This window comes from Misgurnus anguillicaudatus, chromosome 24 (assembly GCF_027580225.2).
Source record: "Misgurnus anguillicaudatus chromosome 24, ASM2758022v2, whole genome shotgun sequence".
Classification (NCBI taxonomy): domain Eukaryota; kingdom Metazoa; phylum Chordata; class Actinopteri; order Cypriniformes; family Cobitidae; genus Misgurnus; species Misgurnus anguillicaudatus.
Window position 1 is genome coordinate 7,394,345 of NC_073360.2, and position 27,995 is coordinate 7,422,339.

Consider the following 27,995-nt stretch of genomic DNA (forward strand, 5'->3'; position numbering starts at 1 on the left):
CATAGTTATAAGAACAACCACATTTGCACACAATATACAGGACACCCGTAAATAAATGATGTGGTGAAATACTTTTAATAAATCTCAACACGTATGGATGATAATCTGGATATAAGGGATCAACCCATAACCATGTAGGGTGATTCTCGCGAAATTAGGTGTCATAAAACATTTTGATAAAAAAAAGTAAATTCTATCAAAATAAGAAGCATACAGTTACAAACATCTCTTCATGTACTATTTTGCACATGATTTCAAATGATATCATAAAAACCAATTCTGTTGTTTTTTTCCACATTTAAGGGGAACATTTTCATTACCGCAACGTGTCCATGACTGGATTTGGGTTCTTTGACATGGAAATATTTATAATTTAAAAAATCTAAAAAATAAAAAGCTTCAGTGCATGTTATATTATAAACATTTACAGTAAATAAACATGTGGTATTTGGTGATCATTGGTAAATCTAGAGACAATAATAAGGAATATAAATGTGTCCACAACCAATTTTCTCATCCTCCGCAACAATTTTCAATCATTGTTTAAGCCCTCAAGAAACTAACATTTTCAACAACAAAAAAATAGTTGAAAGGGACATAATTGACTGTAACACTCAAGATGGGTACCAGGTAAGCAGTTCTTGTTTTTTTCTCTCCAAATAAAAGTAAAAAATATTGTCATAGTAACTTTTTAGTTCTCATTACCGAAACATGAGTTTGTAAATGCATATATTTGATGTAATATCGTGTTGCGGAAATGATCATTTTTGAAAATGATCATCTAAAAATAATGCTAATAGTAAGCTCAGACCTTATATGTGCAAAAAAATGGCTTCAATGGCTTTTTAAAAAAATTTATGCTGCCGGACACCTTCTAAATCTGGATTTCGTGAGAATCACCCTGTAGCTGTCATTATTTGTATTATTTAGTGTTTGTGTGTGTGTGCTATAAACAATATGATGAGCTTATATTCAAAGAAATCATTCATTTCTTGATCTTTTGTTTTCAGTATTGTGTGATTATTTTGTGATTTTTAAGATACACAAACAATTTCACAAAAGTGTCCCAAGTAGGCATCATGTGAAGTCCATTCCAGTGTTTAACAGTCATATATCTGTGTAACAAGAAAGGTCTTTGCTGTCAAATGTTGGGTTCTTTAAAGTGATTCCTCATGGTCTTATCTGTAGATAAATCTGGTGAGTTTCATTCATCGAGAGATCTGACAGAGTACATCTTCTCATGGTATTGAGGACGTGTATGTGTCCTGTATGTCGGTCGGATGCGTCCACGTCTGTGCTTCTCACAGTGGCTGTAGTTCGGTTGCATTGTGCTCTGTGTATACAGAAGAGATAAATGACAGTCAATAAATTCGGGCAGGTTACTCCAGGTTTGACATCAATTGTGATTGACCTGATGGGATGTGTCTGATAGCACCATATTGAAATGGATGTGTATTGAGCAGGCATAAAACAGATCCCTGTGGTGTTCCTATATTCCTACCATCCCTAACTAGAATCTTTGTGTGGTGTCTTACTTAAGCATATTTTGGAAACATACAGAGACGTAATGGTGTGGGTTTGACCACAGGGAGCATACACCCTAAAAATGGCTGGGTTATTTTTAAACCATGCTGGGTGAATATTGGACAGAACACACCGCTGGGTTAAAATTGAACCAATGCTGGGGTGTTTTAACTTAACTACTGGGTTATTATAACCCATGGTTGCATAACAACAACCTGGATTGTTGGGTCATTTTTAACCCAGCATGCCTTCTGTCCAATATCTACCCAGCATGGGCCAAAAATAACCATACTGAAAAATTCAGCCAAGACCAGCATAAGCTGGTATTGCTGGTGTAGTAATCAGGTCTAGCTGTGTTTTTGGTCACTTTTTAAGCTGGACTTAGCTGGTCAGGCTGGAAAACCAGCTGACCGACCAGCTTTGTCAGGCTGGGAGGACCAGCTTAAACTAGGTACTGCCACCTTAAACCAGCTAAAACCAACTCCCAGATTATGCTGGTCTTAGATGGATTTTTTTCAGTAGGGAACCCAGTCATTTTTACACTGAAAAAAAATGATTCATTGAATTTAATCAATATTTTTAAGGTAAGTGGTTGCAATCAATTTATTTAAGCTACATTTAAACAAAAGTTTTATATTTTATTTCACTTTACTAATCTTTTTTGTTTAAAATGTAGCTTAAATGAATTGATTGCAACCACTTACCTTAAAAAAATTGATTAAATTCAATGAATCATTTTTTTAGTGTAGGGTGCATATACTGTTAAAACATGTAGGCTGGTTATGCACTGTAATGCCAAGTGCATAAATGTAAGTGTAAGATTGAATGTGTTTTATTTTTACCTGGTAAGTGTCTCTTAATGTACCAGGCCTTGACGTATCGGTACAGTTTATTCAAGAGCCAAACACACAGCATGAGAAACGCGGCCAGCACCGCCAACACGATGATAAACACGACCAGATACTGTATGTCCTCATACAGCACCTCTGAAACACACATACAAAGAAAAGTCAAGTAAAGTATATACTTTTTAACTTTACATGACTATTTTTCTAAATTTAATTTTATACATTTGTTTCCTAAAATTGGTCATTTTACACCAGTGACTCTTCAGAGATGATCCAGTATCACATATTCCTTTATTTATAGAAACTATACTGTGTATCAAAAGCTACAATGTGGTCTATAGCAGTAAAAGACCAGCTAAAACCAGCCTTAGCTGGTTGGCTGGTTTTAGCTGGTCTGTAGCAAGCTGGTTTTAGAGGGGTTTGGACACATTTTACTGGGAAACCAGCTGACCCACCAGCTTGACCAGGATGGAAGTTTGTCCATTTTGGCTAAACTGGTTGGCTGGGTTAAGATGGAAGTAGCTGGTTTAAGCTTGTCTTCCCAGCCTGGCAAAGTAGGTCAAGCTGGTTTTCCCTTCTGGTCAATCTGGTGGGTCAGTGGCAAAAAGCCCTCTAAAACCAGCCTGTACACCAGCTTAAACCAAAATGGAAGACTAGCTAAAACCACCCAACAAGCTTAGGCTGGTTTTAGCAAGTCTTTTCAGTATAGGACATAGACTGCATAAAATTTTTTGGAAAGAAAAGTACTTGTGCACAACAGAGAAATGTGCTCTGGAGAAAAATCACACACTTTAAAAAATGTATTTAGGGGACGCGAAAAACATCGCAAGATTTCTTGTGTTGTCGGCTGAGCCTCGTGTTGTTTGTGAAGTTAATCTGATGGTGCGTGTTGTGCTGTCATGACCACATAGCGACACTTCCACACACTACTATAGTAACAAACGTGTTAAATCTTCCATTTTTTTCATCATGTTTGTGGTCTCTAACATTTGGAAAATCTGAAGATTTAAAAAATCTTTTGGTGTGGCCCTAGCTTAAACAAACATTGCAACCAACAGGCATAAATGTCATTAATACAATGAACTGCTTTTTTTTACATCTCTGATATCCATCTCACTTTGAACTGTGTCTGCTGCGCCACGCAGTTGTTATGGTTTTATCCTTCATCTGCTTGCTTTCTCATTGGGTATTGTTTCATTTCACATGACAATCTACAGTGTGTGTGCGTTTGTCCTCGGGGTTCCCCCCCACACAACTGGATTACCGATCGAAAATATTTAACATACAATTTGTGATCGGAGCAACCCTGACATGCTTCCGAGCAGATTCAGACGTTCTTAACGCACCACATGAAAATCTCTTTTGATAATCGGTGCAGCCACGAAGACGATCTGGACTTTACCTAGGATTGTAAGGGGGAAAATCGGCCCAAATTCAGCCTGATTATCTTGTGGCGTGTACACGGCTTAAGACAATTAACCGTCAGACAAATTGCATAATCCTGACAGCCCTAACTAAAACATGTTAAGTTGCAAACAGTTTTTTATTGAGTTGTCCAGACATAATAAAGACTGGTTGTCTTTTGCAACCTGACAAGTTTTGTTAAATAAAAAGTTAGAATATTTTTTGTAGTTTTGTGTAAATCAATGCCCACGATTGAATGTGGAAAAAACAAGTTAAGTTAGAACTACAATTTTAAAAATTCAACTTGTTTTAATTTTAAGTATATCCAACTCAATATAGTTTGTTGGTTGAAATTAATCTCAGAAGTAGTTGTCTTAACTCTGTTGTCTTAAAAATCGATTGCTGCGTTGTTATTTTTTTGTTGTCGTTGTTAAGTCCAAGCAATATTTTAAGTCCCATAAATGAAAAATATGAGTTACAAAAATATGTTTGCAAAAAAGAGATCTAACTCACCTGTTACATTTAGTAGCACACCTGCGTCTTTGCTGTTTCCAGATGGCTCTGTCACAGTTATGATATAATAACCCGAGTCTTGTAGGCGTAAGTGTGATATAGTGAGTGAGCCATTAAAATGAGTTTCCACTCTTTCTTCATAGAGTTGTGTGACATTGACTGAGCCACCGGGTGTCCAGGTTGCAATCCTGTGCTGCTTGTCTATGGCATTGAACATCCATTTGATCGTCGGTATGCCGATGCATTCGATATCCACGGAGAAAAATGCACTTCCCTGAATTGGAGCTATGACAGCGTTGCTCTGGACTTGAATGGTAATGGCCTGAGCTGCAAGAGAGAGATGATTTTACAATGTGGTGACACAGAGACCTGCATTAAAGCCTGTAAAATCATTTTCAGTCAGTTAATATTTACCTTCTTTAAAACCAGGAAGAAGTCACTGGACTACTATAGCTACTTATCAACTTATATGATAAGACATTACCACATAATAAATAGAAGAAAACAACTGAAATATCAGTTTTCAGAGCCAATAATGACAAAATAGAGTTAATTTGTCGTAAAATACCATTGAATGGACATCATTGGGAAAGGCTCACATCTGTCTATACTGTATAAGCTGATTATTAGTTGATAATGCAAATCATAGAATAAATATCTATATGATTTACTCTATAAGATAAACAGTATGATGCTGTATTAGAAACTCTGTGTCAGTGTGTAAAGATAGGACGAAAAACTGAATAACATTTCAAAACTGAGCTGACGTATTTAATCTCTGTGTGTGTATTCATCTGCACTGCCTTTGATGGTCCTCTTTAGATGTTTTGTTCACTATAAGTAACACAGCACCTACCAAGTCTCATCATTACAGTATTAGGTTAGGGTTAACCGTATAACCTGTAATGTATACTTACAAAGTTACTTATAGTCAGTTAAATGTCTGTTTGATCATCACGATAAAGTGTTTAGCAGATATTAAGCAGATAATATCTATACTGTAATAAGAGTAAGTTGACACGTAGTCAACAGAATGTCAAAGGGGACAATCTTATTTCCAAATCCATCAGGGCTTTAAATACAAATAAATCACCGAACTAGAAATGTGAAGTGACAAAATGAGAGAAACAGGTTTGGTGAGTCAAGTACTCTTGAAACTATCACATCAGATTTCAATATACGTGGCAGGGTTTTTTTTAGAGGTTGAAAGACTCTTCAGTGGTAAAGCTTTTTAGACTTTGTAAAAAAATGTAAGTTATTATTAGATTAGAGATATTGCACTGAAAGAAAAGCTTTCCTAGCTGATAAAGTTCAGAAACCCAGAATACCTGCACATATTTATATTTGCTAAACACTCTCAGAAATAAAGGTACAAAAGTTGTCACTGGGACAGTACCCTTTCAAAAAGGTACACATCTGTACCGAAAAAGGGCATATTAGTACTTTAAAGGTACATATTGGCATTTCAAAGACACATATTTGTACCTTTTTTAAAGGGTACTGCCCCTGTGACAACCTTGCACCCCCATTTTTGACACTAAAGAATTGCCTTTTTATGACTCTTTACAATAAAACGTTTTAGATATGAACCATGTATTTTGTTATAAATGTTTAACATTTCATGGACCTCTGAGGTACATTATAAGGACCACAGATTAACCCTAATACACATGTGTTCAGTGTGTGTATATATCTTCCCATACACATTTATTTGTCAGATTTTGCTGTTTTGAAGACAGATTTGTCCCTAACAAATATCTAAGCAAACGCACACACATTTGGTTGTATATGCTGCCTTACAGATAGTTTTATTGTTTTTGAGTTTAAGATATATTTTATCTCCAGACTCCAGCTTTTACAGAAAACTATGCATTTTAAGATATTAAAACATTACTTTGTTTATTAAGAAGACCTCAGCTAACACAGAGAGAGAGAGACACTTACTGTAATGGCAGATGGAGAAGATGAAGATGAGTATCTGTGTGTGGTGAATGATAGAGATCCATACAGTCTTCATTAGAATGATTCCTCCATATATATTTACACGCGGGTAACATGTGATCCTCTTCACACCTTTCTCTCTCTCTCTTCAGACTTTAACCCTTCACTTTGGTTTGTTGATCGTTTCCTCATGTTACACTTTACACGTCCAATGTTGATCTTCTTTCGTGAGCTGTTGTCTTTTTCTACTTTACTTTGGTGTCTTTCATTTTTTATCTGTCTGTTCTGTTCATTCACATCTGCAGGACTCCACCGATACTGATCAGACTGGTTTAACAGGCTTTGACTAAACAAACAACACACACACACACACACCTTGCCTTGTATATACTGTACTGTGCACCGCCTACTGTTACTGTATTATTTAAATAGGCACTGCCAAACATTTTGATACAATATTTAAAATGTCATTTGTGCTTCATAAACCTCACTTCAAGTTATCTGTGAATTTGCAGAATGAAATGCTTTCCATTTTTAATCCAATGTCATGTAAAATTGATCAACTTTTGTCAAATAATAGGTAAAGAAGATTTTCTGATAACTAAAATTTGAAATACATTAATCACATTGGATATGGAGTTATGCATTACATTGTTGGGATACATCTCGCAGGTACAGGGATATGAATAATGGATATGTTTGCTTATGACTTTTGTGTGCTTTGGGCGAAAATCACAATGCTCTCTTTTCTAATTTTGTTGTAAAATGAGGTATTTTTATGACGTTGCTAAAAAAACACTATTTAATGTGTTTGCTGTAATGCAATGGGTTCGTATGGTTAAAAAACGCATTATTTACCACATAGCGTACATTTTTATTGCACCATATTTCCCCGCCTTCCTTACACGCTCTGATTTTGTACAAAGCTCATCCTTCTGAAAAGCGCCGTGTCCTCCGATTGGCCAGCTAACTAGTACGTTATGATTGGCCTGAATACCTCAAGCTTTTGGTGGAAATGTGACGCTCCTTACCATATCTGGAAGATCAGGATTTTATATCGTCTTTACTACATTATCAATACGAGCCGAATCTGATCTAGAAAATGCAGATTACCAAGCTGATCAATCAACTTTGCCAGCGCATCTTGAGCAGAACATAACAGATTGGTAAGTTAGGATACTAAAACATAAAACCATGTCTGCATTTGTTATCGCAGAAATTACAAAAACAAGCGCTACTCTGCACTGCTCAAAACTTGTTTGAATCATGGTTTGAATTCTATAAATGTAGTAAATTCTTTAAATATGACCCTGGACCACAAAACCAGTCGTAAGGGTAATTTTTCATCTGAAAGCGGAATATATCTAGAATTAAATGTATGACAATGAATGCTGACATGTTACGCAAAAACGTCAGTTTGGAGCCAAGGCATGCGCAGAAGGAATGTCTCATTTGACTGGCTTGCAAAAATAAGGTAAGTTAAATACAACTCATTTTGTCAGTGTGAAATAACACAGAAATCGAAAGTTAATAGTAAGTTATATATTCAATCTTCCCTTGAAGCTCCGACAGTCCGCTTAGAGACGCACCCCATTTCTATAGCATCAAATTATTAGCCAAAATGAAACTTATTACAAAACTGAACAATTGAACATATATCAGCATGATAACAACTACCTTAAAGGACCAAAACCCCGCTAATCAGCATGGAGAGCAGGGTTTATGACTTGTACTGCAGCCAGCCACCAGGGGGCGATCAAAGAGCTAGCAGCTTCACTTTTCTGGATGTATGAGGCACACCCAGGAAGAACGGGTTGGCAAATCAAAGTTTGAAGGCGAGTTTCTGGCCCATTTTGATCGCATCCAGTCACAAAAACTTACTACTTACGGTGGTAAATTTACTAAATATCTTCATGTAACATGATCTTTACTGATGATTTTTGGCATAAAATAACAATCAATCATTTTAACACAAGGCAATGTATTTTTGGCTGTTTCTACAAATATACATGTGCGACTTACGACTGGTTTTGTGGTCAAGGGTCACAAATATGAAAACAGATGCGGGCGGAATTATGATAATGTGCATCGATTCCACGTCGTAACTTACAATACTTGCGTTTATTGTAGTCCAAGAAAAGAGATTTCAGTTGGAGACGATAACCTGCATCATCGTATACTTTGGGATTTGTAACTTTGGAGATGGTTAACATGTACTAACACACACTTACACAAAATCATGGAAATGAAAATAGGGGCTCTTTAAAGTATAATGGCATGTCATAACAGAACTTGACATGGTTCATTGGTATCTATCTCTGAGGGTACCTGTGAAGTTTGGCTCACCTTGTGGTAAGAAGATAAAACACCATGTATAATATTGCCTCACTTTAGATTAATTTGGCCAAATGTCCACTTTATTTCGATTCCTTGGTTAATGCAGAGCACAATGATGATACATTTTCAAGAGTCTTAATTCATCTCCATGAGTTTGAATGACATTGAAAACTCATCCTACAGTGTTATTTTAGAATAGATAGACATGTTATTTTGTACAATTTACAGAACAAATTGTTTATTAATCATATCTTTAGCAAATATGTCAATGTTGCACAAATTTGTGTTGATACAATAGATCATTGTTGCCTGGTTTTACAGACAGACCCTTAGTTATATTAGGACATTTAAATAAACATTACTGTTGTGTATCTTGTAAAACAATGGCCCTGATATACAGTATTTTAAGATACAGTATATAAGGTAAATTCAGTTCTCTCAAAAATGAAACGTCTGCTATAACATACTTATTATTATTTTGTTTTAAACCTATACTAAAGATGACATGAATGTTGTGTGAAACATCTCTAATGGTGCTCCACAGATGTGCAGAATGACCTAAATCTCATGTTGCTCTCCACTGATATATGAAATGATCCACTGTCAGAGGGAAAAGACATCATTCACAAACATTGGAGAGGATATTTATCATTTGAGTAGTTGTTTTTTCACATATTTTCTGTACATTTGAAGGTCCCACATGTTGGAGTGCGTTAGCTTGCTTCAGGCCATCCGAGTTTGCTGAAACAAACAATAAGGCGTTAAGTCTCATATGTCAAAAAAAAATTTTTTAAAGATCATTTTAAATATATTTAAAAATATACAAAAAATGGCCAAAAATACTTTTGGCCCCAATATACTTTTTGGCTATTTTTTGTATATTTTGAAATATATTTTACGGCATTTATATTCACGTCATACAGTATTAAACTTTAAACATAACAAATTCAAATTAAACATATTTTCAATTGCAAACATATACTTATAATTTAATATTGTATACATACTTATACATTTTATACAATCTTTTATATTTTGGCCAGGAAAAATCTAGTTTTGCTGTATGGGTTGTAAAAGTAGAAATGTGTTTGAGAAATACATTTTGAAATATACAGTATGAAGGTTAAAACTAAATATATTTACAAATTCAAAAATATATTTAATTAAGCTTTACTTTCTACAAAATGTATTTAAAACTTTTTTTGGCCAAAGAAATTACACTTTTTTTGCCATATGGGGTGTGAGCATGTCCAGTAATCACTCGGGAAAAAAAAATGCTTGACCCAACTATGGGTTAAAACATCCCAATGTTTTTAGACTGCATTAATGTAATGTTTGTGTTTAAAGCACAGAAGCCTTCTGCTTAGAAGTCGTTTTTGTATCGTAACAGATTTTTGTATTCAGACTGATGATGATTTGAGGCTGTAAATGTAAGGATATAAATTGATCATGGTAAGATTACCTGGTTCTTGTTCAAACAGGTTCCACAGAGACATCCGATGAGTCCATTGAGTATCTGTGCCAGTAATAACAAAGCCTCCAGTGAAGCAATACTGAGCAGAATTGAAAACAGGACCACATTCCAGAGCACCACATTCTGTGGCCTTTCACATTCTTCCCATACTGTCTGGTTAAACAGGTAACTCTCTCTGAAGGAAGAAACACAACAATAACAAGTCTTTAAAAATAGCTTTTTCAAAGTCTTCTAAAATAAAAACTTAAAATAATAAATTTCGGCTGAAAAATGCGACAAATGACGAAGGACGCAACCTTCAAAATGAGATGCAGCTCCTGTTTGTCATACACACTGATTATTTAATCTTTATTGATACATTAAGCCACTATTTGGATGAATTTTATGATGATTTTATGTGCTTTGTGTACTGTAGCTTTAACATGTTGGCTTTCATGTAATAGTGATCCAATATGGACCGATCTCTGGATGCTGAGAAAAAAATCATCCTAAACCCTTACTGCCTAACTGCTTTCCCAACACAGTTACTAAGATTAGCCTGTCACCTTCTTTTCTCTAAAACCCCATTCACACAGCACTTTGGTCCCAGAAAATGTCCATAAAAATGTCAGCGAGGCTTCTGTGTGAACACAAACACATCCTGTAAATGTTCTGGGATCGCTCCCTTAAAGAGGACTTAGAAACATTGCATAACATTCACAGAAATCATTCTCTGTGACCAAGAGGTAGAAACAATGCAATAAGGGGTGTGCCGTAGTGAGGACGCACGTGTCAATACAACTAGATCCCTTGACACAGGGATTTAAACACAGATCAACATTCGTGACAAGAAATGTCAGCAAACTGGACTGAAGCAGAGATCAGGGAGCTCCTCACTCGTCACATCATTCACCAGCATGACAGAACAGCGCATCACACGCTCCTTATGATCTTGTCATAAACTAAAATGCAAAAATCACGGATAATTAGTAAACTTCAGATGCGGTGGAAAGAACCTACCAAGTGTAGGACTTTAAATACATCACGTCTTTACGAGATCTTTACGGCATGTGTGTGAATGCACGCACAGATTCCGTAAAATCATTGGCAGTGTGAATGAACCAAAAATCAAACAATCCCGGAAAAATCCTGGATGCATTTTCCGTAATCTCTGTTTAAAAAGGGCTTAATACATTTCAGACAAACTAGGCCTTTAAAGCTCCACTGTGTACTTTTTTGAGTTAATTTTTAGCAAAAACCCATGTTTTCATTCAAAAGTATGTGCTCATTCATGTGTAATTACTTCCACCCACTAATCAAAGTATTCTCGTAAGTGTAGAATCTGCTATTTAAAATACATACGGTCGAGTCACTCGATTGGCGCATCCATGTTGTGCCTTCATCTTTGAAATACATTTGCAGACGAGGGACATTCCTGAAATTCAAGCTCCGCCTTTCGCGCTTTCAGAGCACACTCAAGCTGGCCGCTAGCTGAAGCCTCCCGAGGTTGCATGTGTAGGCGGTATACGTCATCAAGACAGTCTTATTTCGGAATATTAACAATTATAAAGCTGACAATTATTCTTAGTTAATTGTAAATTGATGACTTGTGAATGTAATGCTCAGTTAATTTAAATAAACCAGGCTTGATGATGTAAACAGCCTGCATGCGACCTGCGTAGACTGAATCCTTCGGATTTTACAACCTCCACATACCGTGATGATCCCGCGATCTAATGCTTTGATTTGAGGCAGATTTGAAAGCCTGTTGAAGACCTATTCTCGAGGACATTAAAACACGGCGCCAAGGAAGCGAAAAGAGGATTTAAAACGACAATGCGGCAGGAAAAACAACAAGACCAAAGTCAATATTGGAGTAATGTTAGTTTTCCAAGATCATGAGGCTCAAGGGACACAGCAGTTGCCTGCTTTCTATCTTCTCCACAGTTAATTCAGCATATTCGTTTACATCTATATACAGTCTATGTTGTAAACTTGAAGTTTTATAGTTCCTTGGCTAACTACAGCATGGTTATCCATAACTCTAGTTAGTGTAAACACGCATGTGGTTTAATGTGTTCAAACAGCCACACGCCGTCTCTCAGCTCACTTATGTAATCTGAGGTACTGAGATAAATGTTTTTCATCTTTTCTGACCTCTAGCACAAACACACGGTGTACAGCGCTATTTTTAGCCTTTCGTTGATAAAACTAGCGGCGGATCTGCGCGTCTTTCGTTTCATTTTACAAGCGTGTGAAAGTTGAGCGATCTTATTTCACCAATATCAGAGAAAGCTCTTACATATACACGGACATGTAACACGTTTACTAAAAAAAAAAGTAATATTCAGTTGGTTGTCATATAAAATTTCACCGCTAGATGGGAGTAGATCCTACACAGTGGAGCTTTAAGGTTTTGTTCAAAACCAGTTGTCCCTTGAGTTGATGACAGTTCCAGCAGAACCTAAGTATACTCTATCATACCTGAACAGTTCAGGAGGTCTGAGATAACATAACATATTTTTAATACACTATTATAACTACTGTTTGTCTAATGTGTGTGCTGAAGTTTTACTCTGTAGTCCGGTTTATAAAGGGGTAGATAAAGATCCCATCTCCAGTGTCACACAGAGGACCATCCTGCAAACCAATGGCAGAGACGATCATACAGTACACCGCTCCAGCTCCACCCAATGCAGACATCAGCATAGACACCATCATCTGTAACACATCATTCACAAACGGCTAATTCAGCTTCAAATACCAACAACAGGTTTCAAGTCACTGGTTGTGTGTGCAGGCTTGTGTTGAGTAATTAGTCCTTAATTTAATAACTGTATAATATAGTTACTGTACTAAATTACACTTCATTATTACATTATACTTTACTAAGAAATACTTTTAAAACATTTTCAACAAAGAAATAACTGTTGTTCAGACCCTGAAATGAAATGTTTTCATATTTAGGTTAAAATGTATTCTAAATTCTGGTTTGTTTTTGCATATTGCCATCACTGGTTCATCATTCTTGTTTATTTTAAAGATCTTAATACCACTCGTCCTATATGATAATACATACGATTTGAAATTAATTAAGGGGGGCTGAATACTATTTCATGCATTCTGACTTATTAACACAGTTAAAGAGTGCTAAATAAATGCAAAGTGTCAAAAAAGCAGTTTAGCACCTGACAGAGTATTTCTGGGCTAACGCCTCTTCTTAACTACAAGTTTCTGAAAGTTTTTTTTCCAAACATGGGTACCCGTTACATATCAGTGATGCCATATTCCTTTTATGGGCACTTCCCCCAGAAAAGCACGCCCACATGTCAATCAGAGTGAGAGCAAGAACGAGGATGCTCATTAGCATTGTTTTTTGAGTCAATGTCTTATTTGATAGCGCTATAAATATAACAATCTGACCGCAATATAACCCTATTAGGATAATTCATGTTTATCACTATGTGTGATCCTTGAGGAACACCTGCAACACTTTTAAAGCAACACTATGTAGTTTGTTACCTTTAAATAATGTCTCTAAAATTATTTCAGTGATAGAACAACTTTTAACTGGACAAATTGTACTGTTGCTGCAACCTGAGCAGCCTCCTAGCTGCTACAAGCACACTCTGAAAGTGGCGGTGGAGGGTAGGAAACACTGCCCCGCCCCTCCCCTGCCTGCAGAAGAGTGTCTGATACCAGGCACTGTTGCGCTTTTCAACCACATGGGGGAGCTGTAAGTCATTTTTACATGGAAACTACATAGTGTTGCTTTAAAGTGCCCATATTATGAAAAACTCCCTTTTTATGGGTTTTGGGGTGTTCATTTGTGTCTCTGATGCTCCCACACGCATACAAACTTGGAAAAAAATCCATCCATGCTGTTTTGAGTGAGATACACGTTTCTGAATGTCCTCTGCCTTGAGTCTCAGATTGCACGAGTTCAAACTCCCGCCTGCCACCTCACTCGCAGGTCTCCACCCACCAGGTAGCTAGAGAGCACAGAGCAGTCACTTCGCTGATACCCTCTATACTGTTATCATGGCTCACGGAAATAACAGCGCTATTTGGATATTATGGATTATACTCCCGTCTACTTTTAAGAACAAAGTTTTAATTCGTGTTTATTGGAACCTAAAGTGTAATCTTATATACAGTGTGTTACGACGCAAATAGTCCTCAGATTGTCTATTACAAGACGTTCATGCAAAACAGACTTGATTCGATTCGCGATCGTTATATCAACACAAAAGGTAAGAAGTCACATTATATTTTGCATGTTGTCATCTTCTGTCACAAAATACTACATTTATGATGCTAGAGCATCTGTATCTCTAAACAGAGACCATACATTGATGCTAATCCCGTAAATTATACCTTTTAAATGTATAGTAATGTGAATATTATTGTTAGTAGACAGTAGGCTATATAGATATTTTTTGCAGGCTAGATAGTTTGCAGCGTGGTTTCGAAAGTTTAAAAAATATTTAATGGCTTTATTTTACAATTCTACATGAACTAAGTAAGTGCTTTGCCAAACTAAAAGTGTTTTGCCAAACTAACCGAGACCGGGCCTTACCGACCTGGGCCCGGTTCCCCGATAACGTTCACTCTTAGCGTGCTAAGAAGACTCAAAAAGATATATCTTACCAAAGTTGTTTATGTTCCTAAGTGTGTTCCCCGAAGTGTCTCTTAGGAAGCTTCTTAACACGCTGCCTCTAAGTTCAGCGTAACAGTGGCGCTGTCCCAAGTGAAGGTGCTGAATTATTTGCGATCGATTGCTCAGGGATCGATTTTCCACTTCACGTGAAAGTGCATTACGCCGTTAAGAAAGACAACACGTTCTATACAAATGTACCATTACTCAAATTATTCCAATAACATTTATTTTAACATAGTTTAAGTTATCCGTAAAATATAGACTATTAATTAAATTATCAAATTGTCAGTAATACGGGTAGATGAACCTCGCTAATCATCCACCCTCCTTATCCCGTTGTGCCACTTGTGCCGCTTCTTGACATGGGTTTAACGACTTAAAAAATTATATAATACACTTTTATACTAATGGTAAGGTACTTAACAATCAGAATTACTAGGCAAGCAGCTGTAGTACTTCTGTTTAATGCGGTATTGCTTGCCATTAATGTTTTCAATAAAAAACAACCTATCTACAATAAACAGAGAGAGTTAGATAGAGAATATGGTCTGAGAGGATCTAGCAGCTCCATAATGAGTTGTCTTGGGAGGCGATTTTTTTTATTTAGCCACGTCAGGCAAATTGTCAAAATGTTTTAAGTGTTACAGAATAAAAAAAAATTGGCATGGGCTAAACGGTTACGGGGTTACCGGTGTTGTGTGGAAGTCTGTTCCCCCCATGTTTCCCTTTAGTGTTTTTATAGCGTTTTTATCACATTATACGTTTATTCTTTATATACATTGAAAGTTCTAATGGATACTGAGATGTGTGTGTGTGCATTTATGTAATGTATCTTGATTGTTCTTGATTGTAAATTATTTTTACAGTATTACAGTATGAATCATATTATATGTATAATTTATTATGTATGGAAACATAACAGTTTTAAAACAAACAGTAGAGAAAAAAAGGAAAAAAGACAGGTTAAAAGCTATAAAACTGTCAAATAAGAAATATTTAATAAATTGTATAATAGAATACATGATATTATTGCTTTTAGTATAACAAATTCAAATCTTTTTTCTTTCTAAATAAATTATAAATGTAAACGCTAACATAGAGGAAACAGACTTCGATGGGGAACAAACTTCAACACCGGCGCAGTCTTTGATTCATTCTGATACCAAATAAAGTCAACTGCATAAATAGCCCTGTATCCATTGCAAACATATTTTATTATAAGTCTTAAAATGTCCATAACATAAAATCATTGTCAGCATACCATAGTTTGACTTGTACTTCGCTGCTCTGGTTTCTAAAGACTGCGGCGATAGCGTTTTGCGCTCAAACTACGCTAAGAGAGAGCTTACGAATGGTCCAGACCAACCTTACGAAAGTGTGACTTACAGAAGATATACTTAGTGTACGAACGTTTTGGGAATCGTGCCATAGAGTTAAGAGAGAGGTTAAGGAATAGGTTAAGAACTACTTAGCGATAAGAACGTTTTGGGGAACCGGGCCCTGGCTTTTCTGACGAGGCTAACGTACCCCCGAGTCTCTATCACTTTCCCAAGATACGGTCCGGACCTCCCGCTAGCTTCTAGCAATTAGCACGCGGCCCACAAGCAGTATACATCCCCCGCCGGGTCTTAATTTCTGTCATTTGTGAAAATAATGCGTTTCAAAATGTTTTATAACGGGAATATGTTAGCATTGTCCAGGGAAAACGAGTGTATTGTTGAGGCTGCTACATCACAATTGACTCTGGAATCATTATGTGTCATGAGTTTCTTCTACTGAAATGTACTTATTAGTGAAACTTTTTTGCTAGATTTGTCTGTTGGCAACATAAACCGGTAATAATAATATAAAATAATAACAAAGTATGGTCAGTACTGCTCACGATAACACTGAGAACTAGCACGGGCACATGACGTTAGCAGTGGGGCGTGATCAAAGGAGCAGCAGCTCATAAATATGTAATGACCACCTCAAAACGGCACAATCTGACATGCAATGAAACAGAGGCTACTAGAGATGGGTAACAATCTTTTCCTACAAGCTATTTCGAGCAAACAACTTTTGAAACATGTTTTATGGAACTCATACACCTATTTAACTTGTGGAAAAGCAGTCATAAGATGGGCACTTTAAAACCCCATTCACACAGACCTTTGGTCTCAGAAAATACCCGTAAAATTGCCAGACAAGCGTCTGTGTGAACACAGGGATCGTTGCCGGAAAGAGGACCTAGTCAGATACATGGAAAACCCTCTGTGTGAACAAGAAGTCGAAACAATGCCGTAATGGGCGTGTCGTAGTGAGGACGCGTGCGTCATCACAACAAAAGTTATGGTTCAGCTCCTTAAAACGAGAGATAACATGCATATAAACATTCACCACGAGCAATGTTGCAAACTAGATTGAAGCAGTTATCAGGAAACGATAAAGGAGACACATAAACAATGATGCACGTGCCGTAGTGAGGACGCGCGTCATAGCAACATGAAGTTGGTTCAAGTTGGTTCGGTATTAAACAAAACGTATCGGGGCCCACGCATACTTGTAAGCACACATTAGACTTAATTCTGTCACTCGGACTCAATATTAATGATATCGAAATATCAACCCAGAGCGATGCCATTTCAGACCATTGCCTTGTGTCTTACACGATACTTCTAGATAGGACCCCTCAGCCTACAACATGCTACAGATTAGCCAGAACAATAATTTCCACCACTAAAGATAGCTTTATTAGCACTCTTCCAGACCTGTCTCAAATGAAACATGTAGCAGATAACGGTGAAGATCTGGATATTATAATAGAAAACCTGAACAACGTTTGCACTAGCACATTGGATGCCGTTGCTTATGTCACAAGGGGACGATCTTTAGGGGCGGAACCAAAGTTAAGGAAGTTGGGGTCCGCCCGGAAGTGTTTCCCACCCGGGCCAGTAAGGGAAAACACCGGTAGCGCCGCGAGAGGGAAATCGGCGGAATTAGACGCAGCTGTGCCTAGTTAACGGGAGCGGCGATGATTGGAGGACACGCCGGGCAGGCCAGTATAAAAAGAACAGTTAAATCACAGTTGGGGGCTGGTTGTTGACGTGGTACTGCAGTGTTGTGTGTACTCATCGGGTGCGTTGCTGGTAGCGGTCCGGCTCTCTTTCCCAGGCTGAAGCAGTGTAGTTGGAGAGATGTTGTGAACCTTAAAGGTTGGAAAACGAACGGAAGAAATCGTAAGCACAGCCAAAACGTAAGGAGAAAACGGAGTATATGTGAGTACAGACCTGCAAGTGGGTTGTGTAAACGCTGGAGAGACGCCCTGCTGTGCAGGATTGATGTTTGCCTGTTGTGTGGATCAGAAGCAAAGGACAGTGACATTTAACGTTTACGGTGCCTGTGAGTATAACATTTGGTGAAGACGCTTTGTACACTAACCTGTATTTTCAGTGGATACCTCCAGGAGAAGGAGGGCGGCCCTACCCCTGAGATAGCGTGGTGGGTGAGCCGAGGAAACATCTGAGGAAGCTAAACACAGCCACAAGACCATCAGTTAGACCGAATATTCCCATCAACCATCGGACCTGGGCAAAGTGTAAAGAGACGGGCGTCCTTTATGTACACTTGAGTGTGGTGAGTGAGTCTTTGTGTCGTGGAAACTTACACTTTTGACATGGTGCTGTGTACTGCTGTGTATTGCTGTGTGTCTTGTCAGACAAACCCCCGCCTTCATACACTTTGTCAAAGGAAGACGAAGAGGTTGCCGGTCTTAGCAGAGAATATCAGAATTTATGCTGTGAACACGCTTTAGGTCTACATAGCGAAGTGGTGTTACGGAAACGATTTCCCGTCCAGATGTTGGGGTATTTCTGGAGAAACGGCGGTGAAGGACTGAATGATCGGTGGATGTGTGAGTACAATTAAAGGTCATTATTGTTGATGCGTTGATCTACCCAATACTTACTGTTGCAGAGAGTGAGGTGTAGGCACTCCGCCATCCCGGGTCTCTACAAAGGGGCGCCCCTGCTCGGGATACGATCACCGAGACGGCAGACAGAGAAGGGCAGCGCTCGGCCTGGTGAGACGACGTGACGTGTCCACCCCCCTGTGACCAAAGAGCTCGTCGTGAGGGTTTGTCCCCGACGTCGCCAGAAACCTACCTGTTGATCTGACCTATTGAGAGGAAACCACGATAAGTAAGTCCGCGTACTTACTTTATCCAACTTAAATAACCCCCAAGTCTATGATTTACCGAAATAGGAGGGCACCGCACCCAGCTGTTGTCTGTGGAGAGAGAGAGAAAGAGAGTGAATACCAGAGAAACGAACAGTGCGAACCTCATACTTACCGTAGGCTGTAACCAGCGAAGAGGTGAGAAAGCCAAGTGAATTAACTGTGTCTTGTGTCCCAGCTGCTGTCTGTGGAGAGAGAGAGAAAGAGAGTGAAAACCAGAGGAACGAACAGTGTGAACCTCAAACTTACCGTAGGCTGTAACCAGCGAAGAGGTGAGGAAGCCAAGTTGAACTAACTGTGTCTTGTGTCCCAGCTGCTGTCTGTGGAGAGAGAGAGAGGAAGAGAGTGAACAACAGAGAAACGAACAGTGTGAACCCTATACTTACCGTAGGCTGTAACCACCGAGGAGGTGAGGAAGCCAAGTTGAACTAACTGTGTCTTGTGTCCCAGCTGTTGTCTGTGGAGAGAGAGAGAGAAAGAGAGTGACCATACGACAGAGAAACGTGAAGGCACGTGGGGCGAAGACCCCCTGCTGAACAGAGAAAGGTACGCAAACAGCGAAAAGTCCATTCAACAGTCCTATTGATATTCACTCTGCCTCCAGGAAGGATGAAGGAGGGCGCCACGGATAGCAGGGACCAGGCGTTGAAGCCTGACGTTCCTTTTCCCCCGGTGTACGGTGGTCTGCACCCCCGTTGCCCCTTGTCCCTGCCTGCCCGTGGCAGCAGTCTCCCTGGAGGGAGGAGTCAGAGACTATTTAGTTTTAATTACCCTTTCCCCATTTCCCCACCCTTTTAAATATTTAATAAATAAAGATTGTTTTAATATTTACCTGCTCTCGTTGTTGTCTGGTCATTGGGTTGGCTTTGGGGACCTCCTCGAGGTGGAAGTCAAAAAGGGGCGTGGCTTAGCCTATTAGCAGCCAGCCCCTTGGGCGTGACACTCCCATTCGAAAAAATAGAATCAAAGAAAAAACGCCAGCTCCATAGTATGATCACCATACTGCAGCCCTTAAAAAAGTAGCCAGAAAAATGGAAAGAAACTACCGAAGCACAAAGTTAGAGGTATGGCGTTCAGCATGGAAAGAGAGTGTTCAACACTACAGACAGGCTATTAAAACCGCCAGATCTACCTATCTCAGTACGCTTATTAAAGAAAATCAAAACAACCCTCGTTTCCTATTTAGCATAGTTGCGAAACTGACTAGAAACAAAGAACAAACAGAAACAAATAGTAAACTCCAACACAATAGTAATGACTTCATGAACTTCTTTACTAACAAAATTATGTTTATTAGGGAAAACATTGAAACTACGCAAGCGGCCCGGGCCACCACTATACCCAATAGTACATTTACCTCTAGATTACCATACGAACATCTTGAGTCATTTAAACCTACTACAATAGAAGAGCTCTCTAAATTAGTAATGTCAGCCAAATCATCGTCCTGTATACTAGACCCCATTCCCACAAAATTACTAAAAGAGGTATTTCATGTAGTGTCAGACACGGTACTAAATATCTTTAACTCATCCCTAGAATTAGGATACGTTTTAACAGCTTTCAAACTAGCAGTTATTAGACTGCTCATAAAAAAAACCAAACCTTGACCAGGGAGATCTTAATAACTTTAGACCTATCTCAAACCTACCATTTCTCTCTAAAATATTAGAAAAAGTAGTGGCAAGTCAGCTACGCACATTCATAGCGAATAATAATACATATGAAAAGTTCCAATCAGGATTCAGGCCCCACCATAGCACAGAGACAGCGCTGCTTAGAGTTACAAATGACCTCCTTTTAACATCCGATCGTGGTGAAATTTCAATCCTTATATTACTAGACCTTAGTGCAGCCTTTGACACAATAGATCACAGAATCTTACTCAGTAGACTAGAAAACTATGTTGGCATCAGTGGTCAGGCGTTAGCCTGGTTTAGATCGTATCTAACCAATCGATATCACTTTGTGTATGTAAATGAGGAAGAGTCATATCACTCCCCGGTTAAATACGGCATACCACAGGGATCAGTTTTAGGCCCTATCCTATTCTCGTTATATATGTTACATCTAGGAGACATTATCAGGAAACATAACATAAGTTTTCACTGCTATGCGGATGATACCCAGCTTTACATCTCGTCACATCCTAGCGAAACCCACCAGTTTGCTAAGCTAACAGACTGCATTAGTGATATTAGGGACTGGATGGCACATAACTTTCTTATGCTAAACTCCAATAAGACTGAGATACTTATTATTGAACCAAATCGCTACAAAAATAGTATGTCAGATTACAAGTTGTCCATAGATGGCTGCACGGTGGTGCCATCTTCCACGGTTAAGAATTTAGGTGTAATGTTCGACAGCAATCTATCTTTCGATAGTCATATCTCCAACGTCTGCCGCACAGCATCTTCCATCTTAGAAATATCTAAAAAATACGCCATATGCTGTCTGCATCAGATGCAGAAAAGCTTATCCATGCTTTTATGACCTCTAGAATAGACTATTGTAACTCGTTACTCGGGGGATGCCATTCAAATCAGGTAAACAAGCTACAGCTGGTTCAAAACGCCGCCGCAAGAGTGCTTACTCGATCTAAAAAGTATGACCACATTAGTCCAATTCTGGCATCTTTACACTGGCTACCAGTTAAATATCGCATACAATTTAAAATATTACTAACTGCCTACAAAGCCTTAAATAGCCTAGCGCCCTCGTATATTAAAGAACTACTATCAGAATATAATCCACCACGTAAACTGCGCTCACAAAATTCGGGTCACTTAATTATCCCTAGAATATCAAAAGTGTCTAAAGGTGGTAGATCCTTTTCCTACTTGGCCCCTAAGCTCTGGAATGACTTACCAAACAATGTTTGAGAATCAGACACAGTCGATCAATTTAAATCTAAACTTAAGACATTCTTCTTTAACAAAGCATTCACATAAAATGTCCAGTAAATGTACTTTTCCCGCAGTAGTTATTTTGTCTAGAACAAAGCACTCACACACCTCATATGGGTAATACACTATTGCCGCAATAGTTAGCCTGTCTGGAACCGAGCTGACTTAAACAACCATAATGTATGACACACGGCCCCTACGCTAATAGAACTCTTTTTTTGTCTCCCTGTCTCATCCTCAGGCCCGAGGACAATGACACAAACAGACCCAGTTCCTGTTGCTGTGAAGGTCATCGCACCACTGATCTACTGGCTGTCCTTCAACGTCATGCCTAGCCGATGCTCGACCAACGACCACCGGCTGAACCAGTTTAATCCGCTTCCTATCCCTACCGTATCTATATCTATATCTATCTATATATATATATATATATATATATATATATACATATTAATCTCTCCCAAGGGTTTTTGTCCTTCTAGGATTTTTCCCATCTGTTTTTTTTTCCTAGGGGGTTTTTAGTCCCAGGGAGAGTCAGCCAACTTTGGCTTAGCTTAGCACTTTACTGTATATGTAACACTATTAATACGCTTGCTTGTACGGTTTAACCTTAGCCGCTATGTTCTACTGCTTATATTATCTATTGATTTTCTGTGTTCTCCTTTACGCATGTAAAGCTGCTTTGCAACAATTAACATTTGTGAAAAGCGCTATATAAATAAAATTGAATTGAATTGAACTCTTTAACCTTTTAAGCATCACCCCACCCTATTGAGTTAAATCTACACTCTTGGAGCTTTCAAACAATATACAGTTTGTCATGATTACATAAGAATTCAAATGCAAACATTGAAGTAAATGTAGTCGTCCTGCTGGTGGGACAGTGACATTTAGCAGACAATAAATTTTTTGAGGCACACTCTCTTTATAAATGAATCAATTACTCTCCCTACATAATTTATTTTATAAAACACTGTTGAAATATCTATTCTGGAGGCTTACACCTTTCCAACGATATATGAAGAGTTTGGTTCCAAAACGCAATAAATCCATTTTGACAAATTTTGGTAAAAACGTGTTTTCTATACCAAGAAAGTGACAAGATGAAAACCACTACTTTCTGTTACAAACTTTCACACAGCATCTTTAGGTTATAAAAACATAAAAAATTCAAATCCATAATTTGATTTTAAAAGATTTATTATAAAAACTAATTTTTTTTTTCCACAAAATGCAATAAATCCATGACAAGTTTTTATTCAAAATGCTATAAATCTATTAAATCAATAGCCTATATAAATGTGCATTCATCTTTGCCATGTTATATTCATTTAGTTGACTAGTTGTACACACTAATTAAAAATATAAGCATTAATGTTATTAATCAAAACACTTACTTTGTCATATTAAGAACCCTGTCATTGCGGTTATACTTGACGTCTTCGCTTAACTTCTTTCACACCGATCAGCTGTAAAATGTTTTTGGTCCTGCTCGATTTTCGTTGACTTTGAGTAAAATTATGGAAAGTTTTTCATAAGATCCTCTGGGGTCAATGTGTTAGCATGAGAAGCTTGATGCTGTCGGGAGAACAAGCACCCGTCTCCCGAGTGCCTCTCAGGAAATTATTAGATGTTATGGCTTACGTTTCTTTCCCATCACAGAAAACCATCACAGGTTTATAAATGCAATTAAAGTATTATTTTGTTTTGTTTGTTGATCACAAAGTACAAAGTAGATGAGGAAAACTAGGACTCCATGTACTCAGCGCGCCGCCATGTTTGTTTACATTGCGTGAATGGTGCGTTGTGGGATTTATTGCGTTCTGTAAAAAAGGAGGAGTGGCGTTTATCGCATTTTGGGAAAAAAGGGAGAAAAGATGACAGAATAACACGGCGGATATTGGATTTTGCGTAAAATTAAGAATTTACTTTTAACTGCTGACCTGATATAATGCTGATTTTGGCAGGAACTCGTTTTTTTCAAAAATGGCGTTTATCGCGTTTTGGAACCAAACTCTTCATATAGTTTGTAGGGATAGATTAAAATGTACATCAACAATATTAATGCAAACTTAGGTGTCCCGTATTCGGGACGGCAACGCTTAACAGTTTAAAATAAGGAATTAACAACATTCACGACTAGAAATGTCAGCAAACTGGACTGAAGCAGATATCAGGTAAGTTAGCTCGTTACTTACTGCGTTGAAACGGAGATCATTCAGCAGCATAAAAGAATATCGCGTCACGTGCTCCTTGAGCTATAATAAACGAAAATACCCGCGCGTCATCCCAACAAGATATATCGTTCAGCTCCTCAAAATGCGGGTTTTAAATGCATATAAACAATAACAATGAGAAATGTCTGAAAACTTTATTAAAGCAGAGAGGGAGCTCGTCAAGTATCCATTCGAAACCTGAGATCATTCACCAGCATAGAACTGTGAATTCACGCGCTCCTTTATAGTCTTATCAGGCCCGGCGCCACGAGGGGGCAAAAAGGGGCATTGCCCCCTCAGATCTGATTTGTGCCCCCTCTGTTTTATTTTTGTATTCATGGTTACAAATAAAATTTCCATCCTTTTGAGTTAAATAATAATTTAAACTTATCCCCATATGGGATTTAGAATGTTCAGTAACATGACATTACTGCCAGACGGACGAGCTCAGCGCTGTCATATATCAATTCAGTGTTTTCAACCTCATAATGTTTATTTTAGATTTCAGACATTTAAATACAAATAAGCACTGGTAAAACAATAGCCTATAGTTTGTAAAATACACCCAGTGAAAGCAGCAATAAAAATCTATTTAAATAAGATAATAATTCGCAAATAATAAATAAAAATTATTTTCAAATAATAATAATTTGCCGACGTGTGTGATTCATAGAAGACAAACAGTGGAAGCAACTATAAAGTTTACTTTATTGTTTTAAAGGTTATAATGATGACATGTTTAAAAGACGAGGATGTGCATCTGTCAATCAGATATTACATAACAGAGCGAGGCCAGAGACGAACGCGCTCTTACACAGGAAAATTTATGGAATAATGTGTGCATCTTTGAATAACTGTAAGAATACATTTCCTTTAAATATAATTTTTGTCATATAAAGTTTTAAAAGATAATGTTTTATCCACTTTTATTGCTTATTTAAACTTGCGGTTAACAGCGTGTTTGGCGCATTTAGCCTACCTCAGAGTTTATTTCGGTAATATTACTGTTTTTCCGGTAATAATAATACAATTTACATGTCAATCCTGCTTCCTTCTCTGTTTATTAATTATATTATGCTGTTATGTTAAGTTATAGCCTATGTGGATATTTATTGCCATATGAGACGTCCATTGCGTTATATAAATTCTCTCGTCTAATATTCAAATCATATGCGGAATAATGTGTGCATCTTTTGAATAACTGTAAGAATCAAAGTTCCTTTGAAAATAGTTTTTTTTTTCAAAGTTTTGAGAAATAATGTAGTTAGGATATTTATTGCAGACGTTAATTGCCGTTGAATACTCTTGTCTATAATGTGGAAATCACATAGGACATTTCATGTGGTATACTGCACAGTTACCCTGCTAATTTTAGTTTATACAGTATGTGGAGATAAATAAACCTTTGCAAATCTGCTGATTTAATCCATTCATGTCCTGACCACAGGCTAGAGATTTTAAACATGATCTATGATCATTAGTGAGTTTCTGGTTACCTGTGCTGTGCAGTTGCATATGGAGTGTTTTATGGAGCGCTGCATTTAAAAATATGTCTTTCCAAAGCGAGATCTCAGTGTATCATTGATGGTATAAAGTTAAGCCCCCTTAACAATTTCACATGCCCCCTCAGTCATTTCATCCTGCAGCCGGGCCTGAGTCTTATCATAAACAAAAATGCACGCAAGTGGTTTCTGGAGAGAGAAATAATAAATAATATGTCACCTGTCTTTCCGGGACCATCAGATGCCGGGTAATCATGGCAGTGTGAATGAACAAAAAATCGAACAATTCCGGAAAAATCCAGGATGCATTTTACGTGTATTTTCCGGAATGTCTGTGTGAAAAGGGCTTAAATGTCTTTGTAAATTATAGGTATTATAGGTAAGTAAAATTAAATCTTTTCTACTTTATTGTAGCTGTTGTCACTTGACATGAAGTATAAGATGCATAGTTCAGTGGTAGAGCATTGCATTAGCAGCGCAAAGGGATATTGGTTTGAACCCAGGAAACATACATGATGATAAAAGACCTTGCATTCCTTGGGATGTACTGTAAGTTGCTTTGGATAAAATGCGTAAATGTAAAAGTAATTTAGATAACTTCAAAGATTACTGATGCTATACAAAGGTGATACAGATCAGCACATTTCATCAATTACTTATTCCAGAGCTGAACTTTATATAGACAGACATACATGCAAGTATATATCAGGTACTCACCCCACATCTGTTTGCACAGCAGTTCCCATCCACCCCTGCTGCTCGCATCACTGAAGCAGGCAAAAACACCTGCAACACACCACTGAATACATGAATGTTTTCTTTCATCACTCTCAAAAAGAAACCCCTCATAATACCAGGCCCTGGCAAGATCTACTATTTATTTCTTTGCAGTTCTTATACTAGTTTTGTAAGAAAACCTGCAGACTTCTTTAAAGGAAAATTTCAGGATTTAAAATGTGGTAAAAATTACCCTACACATTTGTTGGTAGCTGTAAGCATGATCAAATTATCCAAAGCTTCTTTCCTTCGTATACGCAAGTTATGCAAGCTGCGTAGGGCCCCGAACCACTAGCGACCCCCTTGCTCTAAAATTTCATGTGGCACTGCCCAGATCAATTTGCCTGTGACATCACTCTGCTGCAAGAGCCATTCAAAACCATAACAAGCAGTACTTAAATTTCATTTGTTAGTCGGTCTGTGCAGCTCTGCATGCAGTTGACGACGTGCCTAACAACACCCTTTATATATGGATATGGCTTTCAAAGATATTTGTCTGGAGCAGAACAAAAAATACCATAAAGGTGAAGTAAAGAGATTAAGAACACATTAATGTTTAAAATTCCTATTTAGTCTTGACTAACCATGCTATGGGTGTATTACAAACACTCCAGTCCAAATCTACAGATTCAGTGTTAGACCATGTGTGTTTCGTTAGAAATGCCAGTACGCATCAATAATCTTTTTTTTTTTTTTTGAAGAAATAAACACATTGAGTCATGCAGGCTGTTGTGTGACTCCTGTCAGCATCAATAAAAACACATTACGTCTAAGGTTTGCATATTCAGGGAATTATTGATGTATTTAGCTATATTTACCACTGGAGTAAACTATTCTGCCTTAGTTTTTTAGCAAATTGGAAAATGTTTTGAGTTGTTTCTTATAGTTTTTCTGACAGCTATTTTGGCTTTATTTTATTCATATTTTCAATTTGTTAATTAAGGCTAAAGATTACTGGCTTTTCAGAAAACGCATGTCAATGTTATAATTAGAAAATATTCTGGTAAATAATGTCCATATTTTAAAAATAAACAGCTATAAGATAATAGTCAACATTTTGTTTAATGTTATTTTGTTTCGTTTTTATGAACGAGCTGACAAGGCCCCCTCACAAAGTTGCTTAGAGCCCCCAGAAGTCTAGGATCGTGTGTATTCGTAAACTTACCAAGAGTCCACTGCCGATAACTCCAGGGAAAAACCAAATCTTTTCTGTGATTTCCTCCGTCCTCCACACCTCACCGTTGGGAAAAAACAGCAAGATGTTGGCGACTATTGATAAGAGACCCAATGGAAACAGAAGATCTCCGGTGCATTTGGCGCACTTTCCCGTACACATGATGGACACAAACAAACCGATTTCTACTTAACCTGGAAGACGAATTGGTTCAAGGAGAGGAAAACATATTTTATGCAGTGCATTTTGCAGGATTATTTCAATAATGAAGATATAAATAGAAATACTAACACTTCAGTTATTACTATTGAAACCTACCTGTTTTACTTGAAATAAAATAGGTAAAAGTTTGGTTTCTTCTACTTATGGACCTTTAGTTCCTTCAGTTACTTGCACATAGTTTGTGGAAAGTGTTTGCTCTCAGGGGACCACAAAGTTAATCCAGCACATGCACAGGGCTCTGTCCCTGCGGTCAGTGACATTGCCTTTACAGAAAAAATCAATAAATAACACGAGGAACAA

At 37.8% G+C, this 27,995-nt stretch overlaps 2 protein-coding genes across 2 annotated transcripts; both read right to left on the minus strand.

Annotated features, from left to right (window-relative positions):
- Positions 1 to 59: 59 nt before the first annotated feature.
- vstm5 (V-set and transmembrane domain containing 5) lies at positions 60 to 6,826 on the minus strand. The gene is made up of 4 exons (XM_055195789.2): positions 6,234 to 6,826; positions 4,290 to 4,616; positions 2,367 to 2,510; positions 60 to 1,333 (listed from the first exon to the last, which is right to left on the minus strand). The coding sequence occupies exons 1-4, from the start codon at positions 6,304 to 6,306 to the stop codon at positions 1,302 to 1,304; spliced, it is 576 nt and encodes a 191-aa protein (XP_055051764.2). The 5' UTR covers positions 6,307 to 6,826; the 3' UTR covers positions 60 to 1,301.
- Positions 6,827 to 8,788: 1,962 nt separating this feature from the next.
- LOC129437582 (transmembrane 4 L6 family member 1) lies at positions 8,789 to 27,948 on the minus strand. Its single transcript, XM_073862653.1, has 6 exons — positions 27,792 to 27,948; positions 27,465 to 27,667; positions 26,240 to 26,308; positions 12,596 to 12,741; positions 10,030 to 10,216; positions 8,789 to 9,308 (listed from the first exon to the last, which is right to left on the minus strand). The coding sequence occupies exons 2-6, from the start codon at positions 27,633 to 27,635 to the stop codon at positions 9,291 to 9,293; spliced, it is 591 nt and encodes a 196-aa protein (XP_073718754.1). The 5' UTR covers positions 27,636 to 27,667; positions 27,792 to 27,948; the 3' UTR covers positions 8,789 to 9,290.
- Positions 27,949 to 27,995: the final 47 nt, after the last annotated feature.

What these genes read in the sequence shown, in the direction of transcription:
- vstm5 (XM_055195789.2), bottom strand. Translation starts at nt 6,306, where the DNA reads ATGAAGACTGTATGGATCTCTATCATTCACCACACACAGATACTCATC. An exon ending in CTTCTCCATCTGCCATTACA is followed by an intron (nt 4,617 to 6,233) that starts GTAAGTGTCTCT and finishes TCTCTCTTGCAG; the next exon opens with CTCAGGCCATTACCATTCAA. An exon ending in TGTGCTACTAAATGTAACAG is followed by an intron (nt 2,511 to 4,289) that starts GTGAGTTAGATC and finishes TGTGTGTTTCAG; the next exon opens with AGGTGCTGTATGAGGACATA.
- LOC129437582 (XM_073862653.1), bottom strand. Translation starts at nt 27,635, where the DNA reads ATGTGTACGGGAAAGTGCGCCAAATGCACCGGAGATCTTCTGTTTCCA. An exon ending in TTATCGGCAGTGGACTCTTG is followed by an intron (nt 26,309 to 27,464) that starts GTAAGTTTACGA and finishes GGTGTGTTGCAG; the next exon opens with GTGTTTTTGCCTGCTTCAGT. An exon ending in GCTGTGCAAACAGATGTGGG is followed by an intron (nt 12,742 to 26,239) that starts GTGAGTACCTGA and finishes GATGTGTTACAG; the next exon opens with ATGATGGTGTCTATGCTGAT.